General features: G+C 49.1%; 1 protein-coding gene across 24 annotated transcripts in view; it reads left to right on the top strand.

The window, feature by feature from the left end:
* Brd4 (bromodomain containing 4) overlaps nt 1–8,236 on the top strand; it is an 88,472-nt gene extending 80,236 nt beyond the window's left edge. For 13 of the 24 annotated variants that reach the window (XM_006524688.2, XM_006524689.3, XM_006524684.3 and 10 more), the window contains 8 exons: nt 1,788–1,840; nt 1,962–2,334; nt 2,916–3,506; nt 5,238–5,612; nt 5,695–5,825; nt 5,946–6,151; nt 6,234–6,477; nt 6,688–7,782. In XM_006524688.2, coding sequence (XP_006524751.1) covers nt 1,788–1,840; nt 1,962–2,334; nt 2,916–3,506; nt 5,238–5,612; nt 5,695–5,825; nt 5,946–6,151; nt 6,234–6,477; nt 6,688–6,756 — 2,042 coding nt within the window. In that variant the 3' untranslated portion in view covers nt 6,757–7,782. Of the gene's footprint in view, nt 1–1,787; nt 1,841–1,961; nt 2,335–2,915; nt 3,507–5,237; nt 5,613–5,694; nt 5,826–5,945; nt 6,152–6,233; nt 6,478–6,687 lie in introns of all 24 variants that reach the window. The other 11 variants (XM_030249927.1, XM_006524686.2, XM_006524685.2 and 8 more) reach the window with 4 other exon arrangements.
* Nucleotides 8,237–13,288: the final 5,052 nt, after the last annotated feature.

Genomic DNA, 13,288 nt, shown 5'->3' with positions numbered 1-13,288 from the left:
TCCTACCCAGACATCTCCCCACTCAGTTCAGCCTCTGGTGCCACCTCCAAAGCTTCACATGTGATAGAGCAGAGTGGTTCAGCTTCATCTCCTCAAGAGCACACTCAGCATTTTTGTAGGGCAGCTCTCCCCAAATCCCTGCCTTATCACCCTGCCCACTCCACCCTTCTTACAATGTCACCGAAAATGCTAATAGAGAAGCCTGTCTAAGGTTGTTCAGCAACCCCCCCCACCCCCCAATCCTGAATCATTGGTCTTTAGCTGTTGTGTGTCCCCTGTCATACAAGTCCTTCTGGTGAGTTCTGCAGCTGGTGCTGTTTCTACATTTTAAATAGTCAAATGCCCAGCCCTGATGAGACAGATCTTTCCAACCGTCCCCTTTCTTCCTTGTAATAAGCTCTCTCGCCAAATTTCTTCTACTGACCCCCAAGGAGTTGTTAAGAACTCTGCTTTCTGGCATCCAAATTTGGGCTCAGCCTTGGGTCTCATGAGCTAGGTGTCCTCATTTGTGTGAGGACATGTTTGTGGCTGCTGAGGTCTGTGCCTGTGTTTTGTCAGTGCTGCATGGAGTGGTGCGCTCTTGCAGGGTACAAGGTGCCATCATTCTGTTGAATGCTGCACCTCAGGGACTGTGCACTTCACAGCACTTCAACACAGCTATGAGCAAGAACTGGTGTTCTGACAAGGTGCTTGGGGAAGGCCAAAACAGACACAAAAGTGACTCCTATTGACAGTTACCTGAAAGGCTCAGTACCATGGGCAGAGTCTCCAACCCGGTTGATTGGTATTTGTATTGTTTGTCAGCCCAAGAGTACTGGCCAAGGTGTTATCCCTCTCCTGGAGTATCCAGTTGCCAAAATTTCCTTATAAACTCTTAAGATGGAGGCAGAGGTATGAACTTAGGTTTTTAACCAGCTTAACAGAGAAAGGCACCCTTGCACACATACAGCATTGGCCTTCAGCCTCTTAAGGAGCCAGGATACACATTGCCTTCTTTCTGTTCACGTTGACTGTCCAGAGAAGAGTCACTGACATCTGTCTTGTCCAAGGAAGAGAAAGGGGGCCAGTGCCATGTTTTTGGCAGTGAGCACCTGCCGTGTTTGTTCGTGGTCATTCTGGGGAGGACATCCTGCTCCCTTAACCATAACCAAAAGGTATCCCCTTCTGTGGTCTCATTCAGGGTCCCTCTCCTTTCCCACTCTATGGCTCTGGTCAGAGTTAGGCTCCATGCCAGGACCACTGATCTCTCGCAGTCCCAGCCTCATCTCCTTACTCTGAGGCAAGGACCACCTGGCACACAAGTCTACCAGAGACCCTAGATTGCTGACTCAGCTTTGTGGTCCTGCTTGGTTGTCCTCAGTTTTTGGATGAAGCCTTGTTCTCAGCTTGTCTCAACTGGGGTCGTTGCAAATATCCAGAGTTATTCCAGAACGTGGCAGGTTATAACACAGAGTGTGCTGACACTCTCAGCCAAGGTATGACTCATGAAATGGGGAGATGGTAAAGTCTCTAAAGCTTAAATTCTGGCATGCCAGGGCCTTGCCCTTTACTTATGCCTGTGGTCTGGAGCTTGTTAAGGCATTTTCAGTCACAGTTCCTTGGAAAAGCTACAGGTAGATGGATAGGTGACACGCCACACATCTTTTTCTCCCTATGATGGCCCAATTCAGATGCATTTTCAGTGTTACCAATCCTTGTCCTAAATGCCCCATGTCCATGTCTTCTTCGTCCAAGGCCAATTCATGATCTCTTCCCCAGAGTCTCACTACCTTTTCTTTTCTCTGCAGAGATGGCTCCCAAGTCAAAAAAGAAGGGGCACACTGGGAGGGACCAGAAAAAGGTATGTGCTTCACTGGTATCTCCTCCTTCAGTGATAGCTGCCTGAGAGGGTGCTGTGGGTCTGATGCAGGCTGATTTCTCCTGTCTGACATCAGCCCGGGTGCCTCTCTGTCTGCCTGCAGCATCATCACCATCACCATCCACAGATGCAGCCAGCCCCAGCTCCTGTGCCCCAGCAGCCGCCCCCACCTCCACAGCAGCCTCCTCCACCCCCACCTCCGCAGCAGCAGCAGCAGCAACCTCCACCCCCACCACCTCCGCCCTCCATGCCACAGCAGACTGCCCCAGCGATGAAGTCCTCGCCCCCACCCTTCATCACTGCCCAGGTCCCCGTCCTGGAACCACAGCTGCCAGGCAGTGTCTTTGACCCTATTGGCCACTTCACCCAGCCCATCTTGCACCTGCCGCAGCCGGAGCTGCCTCCTCACCTGCCCCAGCCACCTGAGCACAGCACTCCACCCCATCTCAACCAGCATGCTGTGGTCTCTCCTCCAGGTGAGCCATGGCTCTCTCTCCTTTTGCCACCTTGGTTCTACTGCATCATCATCAGTGACTTTGAGCATCCTTAGCTTCAGGGATGAGTCGGTTGCTTCTCTGGGATACGACTGATGTGCCAGAAGATTGTAGTTAATTCTTTGGGGCCAGGCATTCTGTTAGATCAGCAGAAATTGGACCTGTCTGCAGCCCTGGGTTAGGGCATGGGAGAGACATCCTCATCCTCATCATTAATCCTGTGGGGTTTGGAGAACATGGATGGAGGGGAAGAGACGGAGAAGTGGGGATGTTTACTCTCTTGGCAAGCTGATGGAAGTCTGTGAGCAGATATCACAGGCCTGAAGGTCTGTGCAGAAAAAAGGAGGGAAGGTCAGGGACACAGAATATAGGGCAGGATGGCTAAGGAAGGCCTGCAGGCCTTCTCAGAGCTGTCTTCTTGTACTGTCTGTAGAAGCTTGCGAACCAGAAGAACAGAAGGTGGACATGATGTCAGGACAAGGTCAGGGTAGACAGAAACGCCAATCCAGAACCAAAGGAACTAAAGCCTCATGTCTATTTTGTTTGTTTGTTGTTTATTTCAGCTTTGCACAATGCGCTGCCCCAACAGCCATCTCGGCCCAGTAACCGAGCTGCTGCTCTGCCCCCAAAGCCTACCCGACCCCCAGCTGTGTCCCCTGCCCTGGCCCAGCCCCCCCTGCTCCCACAACCACCAATGGCTCAGCCCCCCCAAGTGCTGCTGGAGGATGAAGAGCCACCTGCCCCACCCCTCACCTCCATGCAGATGCAGTTGTACCTACAGCAGCTGCAGAAGGTGCAGCCTCCCACACCACTACTCCCTTCCGTGAAGGTGCAGTCCCAACCCCCACCGCCTTTGCCGCCTCCACCCCACCCTTCTGTGCAGCAGCAGCAGCTCCAGCCACAGCCACCGCCACCCCCACCTCCTCAGCCACAGCCACCACCCCAGCAACAACACCAGCCTCCACCACGACCAGTTCACTTGCCATCCATGCCCTTTTCTGCTCATATTCAGCAGCCCCCACCACCCCCAGGACAGCAACCTACTCACCCACCCCCAGGACAGCAGCCCCCACCACCACAGCCTGCCAAGCCCCAGCAAGTCATCCAGCATCACCCTTCCCCCCGGCACCACAAGTCAGACCCCTACTCAGCTGGTAAGCAGGCCCCTCGCTTGTACTGGGGTGGGGGTGTGTGTGTCTTACTCTCACAATGCACTGTTAGTTTGTGGTTCAGGCTTCAGTGAGTTCAGAGCCAAACCCTGGTAGGCACTGTGTAATTGGAGTATCGTGCCCCTGTTCCGTATTTATCAGGCTGTTTGTCTTGTTCACAAGCAGAAATACTTCAGAAAGAAACCTTCCTTGACCTTAACTCATAAATGGAAGGCAGGAGCCAGTCAAGGCACCATATCTAAACATTCAGGATCAGGGAAAGTTTCCTAGAGGTGACCCTGAGTTAAGCAGGAGATAATTTGGTAAACAAGTTGGGAGTTAGAGAATAGTTTGGGGAATAGCCAATCTCTGCACTGAACCCTGCAAGACCCAGGTGGCATTGATTGGCCCATGTAGGTGAATATGACTGGGACTCATAAGCAGAATCTACTCAGGAACCCTGACTATCTGCCTAGTGCAGACTTCAACAGTGTTGTTTGGGCCATACCCTTTGGTTTTTATGGCACATTTGACTTTGAGTTGTTGATAACCAAAATGCTCTGCCCATCCCTGACTAGAAAATGTTCCAGTCAAAGCTTACAGCAACATCTTACCTTTGCGGGTCAGGTTCCTGGGCTCAGGACTGTATATACACCATGTTGTTTGCCTAGGGGTTGAATTAAACTAAGTGCTGCCTGCAAATTGAGCATCAAAGTAGGGCTGTAACTGCTCCTATACTTAACACACGCTACCAAAGGGCAAACAAATTGTTGCATCCCCTGAGCTGGGTGCAGCTGTTGGTTCTCTCTGGGCCTGGCCACCCATCTGGCTGTGCTGATCTCATCCTTTGGAAGGAAGGTAGAGAACCAGCTTTGGGCATCCTAGGCCAACAACTTACAACCTCCCTCTACTTTGTCTTAGGGCCCCACCTAAGATCCCTAAGGAGTCCTATGAGTTGGAACCTAGCTAACAGCTTGGGGGCCAAAAACCAAGTTGTCAGAGACACAGATGGGCACCCAGCCAATTCCCAGCACCATCCTTGAACTGCTAGGCCAGCTCTCCAAAGCTACCAGCAAACCATAGACCAGAGAGTCTTCTGTTGTTCAGATCAGCCTTAACAGGTGCACTTGATAGCACTAACACAGCCAACACACTGTCACAGACATTTACCTGTGAATGACAGTCGAGTGGAACCAGGGTGGTAACTTCGAAGGAAGTCCTGATAAGCTGGGTTGTAAGAAAAGAAAAAATCTGACAGAATGCAGCCTACTGGTCTTTGCTGCTGGCCCAACAGTGGAGCCAAGGGTCTGCCCGCATAAGATATTATGGTCTTCTTTGGGTCTGCCAAAATAGGTATATTAAACTGGAGGAGAGGGGATATTGTCAGAGTAAGAGTTCCTATACTAGTATGGTGGCTTAGAAGTGGAACCTGGAGGACTACTCTGGACTGTAGCTAGCAGAGCTATGACAGGTGACACAGCCCCTTTCTAGCTGGGATTCAAGTAGAGAACAAACTACATGGGAATGTACGAGACTCAGCTTCTCCAGTCCCCAGGAAGGAAGGCCACGCCACATCCTTACCCCAGTTATAGTAGATACTGTAGGTTTTCATCCTTTCAGCTTGTTTGGACCACATGACATTCCTTTTATTATTCTCTTCTCAAGATCCAGGTGGCCCAGGGCTAGTGGCCTGTATCTACACCAGCTCTCTGACACAGTTCTTGCCTGGTCTCCTAGGTCATCTTCGTGAGGCTCCCTCTCCGCTTATGATACATTCCCCTCAGATGCCACAGTTCCAGAGCCTGACCCATCAGTCTCCTCCCCAGCAAAACGTCCAGCCTAAGAAGCAGGTAAAGGGCAGGGCTGAGCCACAGCCACCAGGGCCAGTCATGGGCCAAGGCCAGGGATGCCCACCTGCCTCACCGGCTGCCGTGCCTATGCTGTCCCAGGAGCTGCGACCACCTTCAGTCGTCCAGCCCCAGCCCCTGGTGGTAGTAAAGGAGGAGAAGATTCACTCACCAATCATTCGCAGCGAGCCTTTCAGCACCTCACTTCGACCAGAGCCCCCCAAGCACCCAGAGAACATCAAGGCCCCAGTCCACCTGCCCCAGCGTGAGTGTCCTCCCTGCCTGCATCTTGCTAACCTGCGCATCTTCCAGGTGACCCAGACTCACATACTGTTTCTCAATTCTAGGGCCTGAGATGAAGCCTGTAGACATAGGGAGGCCTGTGATCCGGCCTCCAGAGCAGAGTGCACCCCCACCAGGGGCCCCTGACAAGGACAAACAGAAGCAGGAGCCAAAAACACCAGTGGCACCCAAAAAGGTAAGGGTAGTAGGTGCTTCAGTGCTCTCATCTCATTGCGATTACTCGGGTTGGGCATAAGCTTCTTGACATACCCTGTGCAGCAGGCCCTCACCTGCCTCTTGACCTTTGCCTATATAGGACCTGAAAATTAAGAACATGGGCTCCTGGGCCAGCCTGGTACAGAAGCATCCGACCACCCCATCCTCCACAGCCAAGTCCTCAAGTGACAGCTTTGAGCATTTCCGCCGTGCTGCTCGGGAGAAGGAGGAGAGGGAAAAGGCCCTGAAGGCTCAGGCTGAGCATGCAGAGAAGGAGAAGGAGCGGCTGAGGCAGGAGCGCATGAGGTGGGCTGGGGTCCATGCAGGGCACTGGGGCTCCCAGGGCCATACTGGGCTCCAGGCTGACCTGGGGCCCCGCTCTGCCCAGGAGCCGAGAGGATGAAGATGCGCTGGAACAGGCACGTCGAGCCCATGAGGAGGCACGACGGCGCCAGGAGCAGCAGCAGCAGCAGCAGCAGCAGAGACAGGAGCAGCAGCAGCAGCAGCAGCAGGCAGCTGCTGTGGCCGCTGCCTCTGCCCCCCAGGCCCAGAGCTCCCAGCCCCAGTCTATGCTGGACCAGCAGAGGGAGTTGGCCCGGAAACGAGAGCAGGAGCGGAGGCGCAGGGAGGCAGTGAGTAGGGGGACCTGGTGGGAACTTTTGGGCGGGAGTCTACCGTGGAGATTCTGGGAATAAAGGTCCTAGGACCCAGGGAGAGAGAGAGAGAGGCAGTGAGCCCAGGATGGGTGTAAGGGAACAGCACTGGAGCTATGCACATGCAGTATGGGGAGCAGGTGGAGCAGGGTACCCCAAACTCAGTTCTTCCTCCTTCTTCCCCTCCAGATGGCAGCTACAATTGACATGAATTTCCAGAGTGATCTTTTGTCAATATTTGAAGAAAATCTTTTTTGAGAGCACCCAGGTGACTTCTGACTTTTTCTGGCAAAAATGTTGACTCTCCATCCATAGTGTTAGGGGCAGCCGTGGAAGCAGCAGCAGCCAGGGATGTCTCTGGGCCTGGCTCTCCTGCATGCTGTGCCCGGGGCAGGCCTGACGGGCGGGCAGCTGAGGATCGCAGAGCCCATCTGCCTTACAGCCAGCCGGACAGACGTCCTACTACATGCCACCCCCTCAGAGGACGTCAGTTCAGGGCACGTCTCAATATGAGTCAAGTGCCAGCTGGACCTGAGGCCTGCTTCCCCGCGTGCGGGGCAGAGGCCCTTCTCTGCGCCAAATGTCTGACTACACAGTATACACAGGACATTGTTGCTGCCGCCACCGAGACTGGTTTTCTGTCCCTGAGAACATGACGTTTGTGACGTCCTACCCATTGGGAGTCCTTCACACCCCAGCCATCGCTGCCCACTCCCAGGAGGCCAGGGCAAGCCTGTGTGGACTGGAGCAGCAAGGCACTGGCCCACCCCTTGCTGGCACTGACTTTGCCTTGAACAGACCCTCTCCCCTCCCCCACAAGCCTTTAATTGAGAGCCGCTCTTTATAAGTGTTCGCTTGTGCAAAAGGGAATAGTGCCGTGGAAGTGTGTGTCCATGGCAGTTTGGACAGGGGTGACTGTTCACACGTATGGACAGGCCTCGCCTGGGGAGTAAGGCCACCAACCAAAGTCAGTTCCTTCCCACCTGTGTTTCTGATTTTGTTTTGTTTTATTTTTTTCCTATATATATATTTTTTTTTGTTGTTGTTGAATTCTATTTTATTTTTAACTCTCTTCTCCTCAGACACAGTGGCACTGCTTATCTCCAAATGGTGTGATCGTCTCCTCAGTGAGCGGCGGCTCCCACTGCGCTGTGGGTAGTGTGTGACTGTGGCTGTACTGTATAGTGAACATAGTTGGCATATCTTTGTTTGAAGTTTGTTGGTGATTCCACCAAACTGGTGTAAAAAACAAAAACAAAAAAACCCACAAACCACCCAAAACTCACAAAAAAAATCCTGCTTGTATTCAGTTTCAAACTTTATTAGTCTCACTTTTAATTATAAAACCAGAAAGCTGCAATTTCTTTTCCCTCTACCCCTTATTTGTTGGCTTCTTTGTTTTTTTAATGTCAAATCTGTTTGTTTTTACCAAGAAAGGGAGAGCCTGAGGAGGTCTGCAGGCTTTGGTGGGCTGCGAACCGAGGCGGAGGCCCCCACCCAGTACCTGGTGAGACCAGTGTGCTGCGCCTTCCTTCCTATTAGTATTTTTGTTTCGTTTTGTTTTTAAATTGGAGCCCCTGGTGAGGTTACATGTGCCATGAGAACCCACTCTACACCATAGTGCTGGTGCCTCAGTGTTGGCCAAACTCTGGAGTCACTGACTGGTTTGACTTTCATGTGGTAAATATGCATTTGGTCTGTACTGATCATGGAATAAACACATCTCTCTTTTTTAATGCTGCTGTCTCCCTGAAATTTCTTTGTGAAGCAACTAGGTATTCTGGCTTGCTTAGGCCAGGCCCAGGTTCCCATGCACCTTTGTGTAAGATTTACCAACAGTTGATGCAGAGCCACTCTCCAGTGGCCAGTCCTGCCTTTCCTGGGCAGGAGCTGCTTGGGCTCAGAGTTCCCCCACGCTGAAGTTGTAATAGGGAGCCAGATAACCTGTAACTCCCTGGCCTGGGTGGTGATGAGGCAGTGAGACCACATCCTCACTGAAGGCCCTACTCCATCCTAGTCCCTTCTTCACACAAGGCTGGGGGCCGCTTTTCCCACCGTGCTTGCCTCTACCTAACTCCTAGTTTGATTTAAGCTCAGGGTTAACCACATACTCTTAGATAATGTACACTTCCTCTAAATAGGATCTCTGTGTCCCCACACAGAAACACATTTCCTCAAGAAAGCCCCCCCCCCATGGCTTCCCTGTCTTGAGCCAACTTGTTCACACATGCCCCCACACCCAAGAACAGTCTCTGATGTACGATAAATAATTATACGTATGCAGAGACAAGCTGACCGAAACGTTTCTAGCGCTCTTGATCTGTTATCTCCTACCCCTCAACCAGAAAGGCCAAACCTCACAACACAGGCACAGTTCAGGTACCCAGCCAGGACTCAACTCCCTATCCGTAAGGCCCTGTCCTGCTCCAGAAATTTCATAGATTACAGTGATAGAGCAATGACAGTTTTATTCCTGAGGTTTCCTCTACCACATCCCACCCTCTCGTGTGTTTCTCTTGTTCAGATATTTCCCCATGCTGGGCCCCACTTCTGAGGTGGGGAAATGGTTTCAGCTGTACCTTCATGCTCAAGTTTTGAATGGCCTCCACACCTTCCTAATGGGTGTTAACTGGGTTGTAATTAGAACTGGGATCTATTTGATTTCTCTGACCATTTTCAAATCCTTCCTGCAGTACTAGACATCTTAGTCCTGTACAAGAATAAGAGATGTGTACAAGCTCCCACTGTACTGTATGCACGGGTCGCTCTGCCAATAATTATGTCAGTGAATCTGAGACTTGTATTAAAATACTTTAGACATTTGTAGAAGGGAATTCATAGACTTTTCACTTATATACTTAAAGGGTTTGTTTTTGGGTTTTGTTTTTTGGGTGTTTTTTTTTTTTTTCTTTTTTTCTTTTTCTTTTTTTTTTTTTTTTTTTTTTGTGCAGTTCTCATTGCAAAAATAAACATTTGTACTGAGTATAAAGTTAACCTCCTGTGGTTACTGATGTCTTTCTGAGTGTAGAATTGGAAAATGGATGTGAGTTGGGGGCTCCATAGTAGAGTTTAAAGAAGGGAAGTTACTAGATGCCTGTAAGCCACAAGAGCCAAGCTGGGGCTCAAGAGATCCTGGGAACTGGATTGTAAAGAATTGATTTTTATGAAATTAAAAATGAAACTAGGGGCTGGTGAGATGACTCAGCGGGTAAGAGCACTGACTGCTCTTCTGAAGGTCCTGAGTTCAAATCCCAGCAACCACATGGTGGCTCACAACCATCTGTAGTGAGATCTGGTGCCCTCTTCTGGTGTGTCAGAAGACAGCTACAGTGTACTTACATGTATAATAATAAATTAATCAAGCAGAGGTCCTAAAACTCAATTCCCAGCAACCACATGAAGGCTCACAACCATTTGTACAGCTACAGTGTAGTCACATAATATAAATCTTTTTTTAAAAAAACTTTAAAGTTAGCTGGGTGTAGTAGTGGCTCATAATCCCAGTATTCAGGAGGGGTAGAGGAGGCAGGGGAAGTCTGAGTAGCCAGCCCCACCCTACCCACCCCCCAAAAAGGAAAAAAGAAACAATACTGGTTAATCATGCAAGAAGGATAGGAAAGATGGTTAAGTCTTAGAATAATAAAAGCAGTGAAACTACTCACGCGCAGTTGACTTAAGCAGAACAATGTGTGTGGCCATTCACTGTGGGTATGATCATGGTCCTTCAACAGTAAATATTCACTAGCCTAGTAGCCTGTTTGGTAGTACAGAGGCATTTAGTTACTTGAAAAGAGATGTGGCCCGTCTGGTAGAGTGCTGACCAAGCATGCCTGAGGTTCTGGGTTCAATTGTAGCATCGCAGAAACCAGACATGCTAATGCACCCACGTAACTTAACACTCCGGAAAGGAAAGGAGGCTCAAAAGTTCCTGGTAATGAACTATAGAGAGAGTCTGAGACCAGCCAGCCCTAAGGTACACTGTCTCAAAGAACTAGCCACTCAGCCAGGCAGGCATGGTGGCCTCTCAGGAGGCTGAAGCAGGATCCTGAGCAGTCTAGTAAGACCTTGTCTCAAAAATTTAGATACAGCTTGGCTACATAGTTGCAAGAGTCAGTCTGGGTGGGGGGAACCCTAATAAATTGTAATGATTGCTTTCCTTTTCCTCCTTTTATTAAAGATAGATTATTTTCTCATACAATTCATATCCTGATTATATTTTCCCCTCCTATTCTCATTTCCTCCCTACCTCTTTTCCCCTCGATCCATTCCCTTTCTGTCACATGAAAAGAATAGACTTTTTAAAAATAACAAACATGACAAAATAAAATACAATCAAGAGGGCTGGAGAGATGGCTCAGTGGTTGAAGAGCACAACCTGCGCTCCCAGAGGTCCTGAGTTCAAATCCCAGCAACCAAATGGTGGCTCACAACCATCCATAATGAGATCTGACACCCTCTCCTGGTGTGTCTGAAGACAACTACAGTGTACTTATTTATAATAATAATAATGACTTTTAAAAAAGATACAATCAAGAGAAAAATTACAACATTGAGGCTGGACAAGGCAACCCAACAGAAGGAAAAGCCTCAAAAAGCAGGTACAAAAATCAGAGATCTACTTGTTAACATAAAAATACTAAGCTGAGCCACTCGGGAGGCAGAGGCGGGCAGATTTCTGAGTTCAAGGTCAGCCTGGTCTACAGAGTGAGTTCTAAGACAGCCAAGGCTATACAGAAACTGTTAGGGGTGGGGGCTGGGGACCAGAAAAAGGAAGAGAAGCTGAAAGCAGAACCTGGTGCAGACCGGTATTATGTATTTGCTGCTTCAGTCTCTTGAATGAGCCTTGCTTTGTTTTGATGAGCGCCCTTGTTCTGGTGTCTGTCATCTCTCGGGCTCTTACACTCTTTCCACTGCCTCTTTCTCCAGTCCCCTGAGTTCTGAGGGGGAAGGATTTGATAGGCTGAGTGGTCCAAGGAGTCTTCAGGTGCAGTAGCTAGCTGTGGGGTCTCTGCATCTGTCCCCGTCTGCTGCAGGAGGAAGTTTCTCTGATGATGACTGACCTATGAGCAGAGCAGAGTATCATTAAGAGTCATGTTAGTGTGTGTGTGTGTGTGTGTGTGTGTGTGTGTGTGTGTGTGTGTGTGTGTGTGTGTGTGAGTGTGTGTTTAGATCAGTAGTGTGGTTTTACCATAGGTCTCTGGGCTAGCTCCTCTCTGGTTCTTGGTCAACCAAGCAGTACTAGGTATGTATGCTCTCTCTCTTGTAAAGTGGGCCTTAAGACATTCTCACATAGGGGTGATAGCTCCAATGTTCAGTGAATTGTGTGGGTGTCATCCTCTGCAATGGGGCACCGCAGTCAGTGTGTGGAGAGCAACCCATTGGCTTAGTTAGCAACAGCCTAGATGGTTTCAGGATTTTCCTGGGAACTCCTTGGCCAATAACTATTAAATGCAATTCAGTCCTGGTACTGGAATCTAGTCCTGTCACCTCATTTGGTGACAAGAGATGGCTAGTTGGCACTCCATATCCCCAATTATAGGAGACCTCATTCGGATCGCCTTCATATATTTTAGAGTTTCCATTGCACTAGGGTCATCCCTCAAATGCCTCTCAATTCCAACCGTCTCCTCCCTGTTCCCTCTCGAAACCCTACTTCTCCCCCTCCCTACTTGATCTTCCCGTGTCCATCCCTACTTGCACCCAGTCCACCAGTAAAATTTGTCCTAAAATCCCTGCCAGGGAGATCCATGTGTCCTCCTAGTCCCGTCCTCTTAACCTAACCTCTCTGGGTCTACAGATTGTAGATTATCATTTATTTAATTATTTAGTATCTACATATAGGTGAATCCATTATCATTTACTTAATAGCCACATATAAGTGAATACATATCATTTTTATCTTTGTAGGTCTGGGATACCTCAGGATTATTTTTTCCTAGTTTCACTAATTTGCCTGCAAATTTCATGGTGTCACTTTTTTAAACAGCTGAGTAAACTCAAGGATTTACTTATTTTATGTATATGAGTACAATTATAGCTGTCTTCAGATACACCAGAAGAAGGTGTCAGATCCCATTACAGATGGTTGTGAGTCATCATGTGGTTGGTGGGAATTAAACTCAGGACCTCTGGAAGAACAGTTGGTGCTCTTAATTTTTAATTTCTCTCCAGCCCTCAGTGATTTTTTTTAATTTATTTATTATATGTAAGTACACTGTAGCTGTCTTCAGACACTCCAGAAGAGGGAGTCAGATCTTGTTACAGATGGTTGTGAGCCACCATGTGGTTGCTGGGATTTGAACTCCGGACCTTCAGAAGAGCAGTCGGGTGCTCTTACCCACTGAGCCATCTCACCAGCCCCGATTTTTTTTAAGGCTAAATTAGGTGAAGCTCCCTGCTGAAGTGCTTATCCTGCATGAGGAAGGCTCTAAGCTCAGTCACTAGTACTGGAGAAAGAGAAGCAGCTACAGAAGTGTATCTCTCTATACCACTCTGCTCCTTTAAAAGTGATGGTTACTGGGGCTAGCAAGATGGCTCAGCGGGTAAGAGCACTGACTGCTCTTCCAAAGGTCCTGAGTTCAAATCCCAGCAACCACATGGTGGCTCACAACCATCTGTAATGAGATCTGACGCCCTCTTCTGGAGTGTCTGAAGACAGCTACAGTGTACTTACATATAATAAATAAATAAATCCTAAAAAAATAAAGTGATGATTGCTGAAATGATGACTGTTGTCCTGGACACAATGTAATGGACCTTAATGATCACATTAATTTTGAAATATACCCCA

The sequence above is a fragment of the Mus musculus genome, chromosome 17 (genome assembly GCF_000001635.26).
Source record: "Mus musculus strain C57BL/6J chromosome 17, GRCm38.p6 C57BL/6J".
Taxonomy (NCBI): domain Eukaryota; kingdom Metazoa; phylum Chordata; class Mammalia; order Rodentia; family Muridae; genus Mus; species Mus musculus.
The sequence above is the reverse complement of the archived record's forward strand: the minus strand, read 5'-3'. Positions and strand labels throughout refer to the sequence as shown.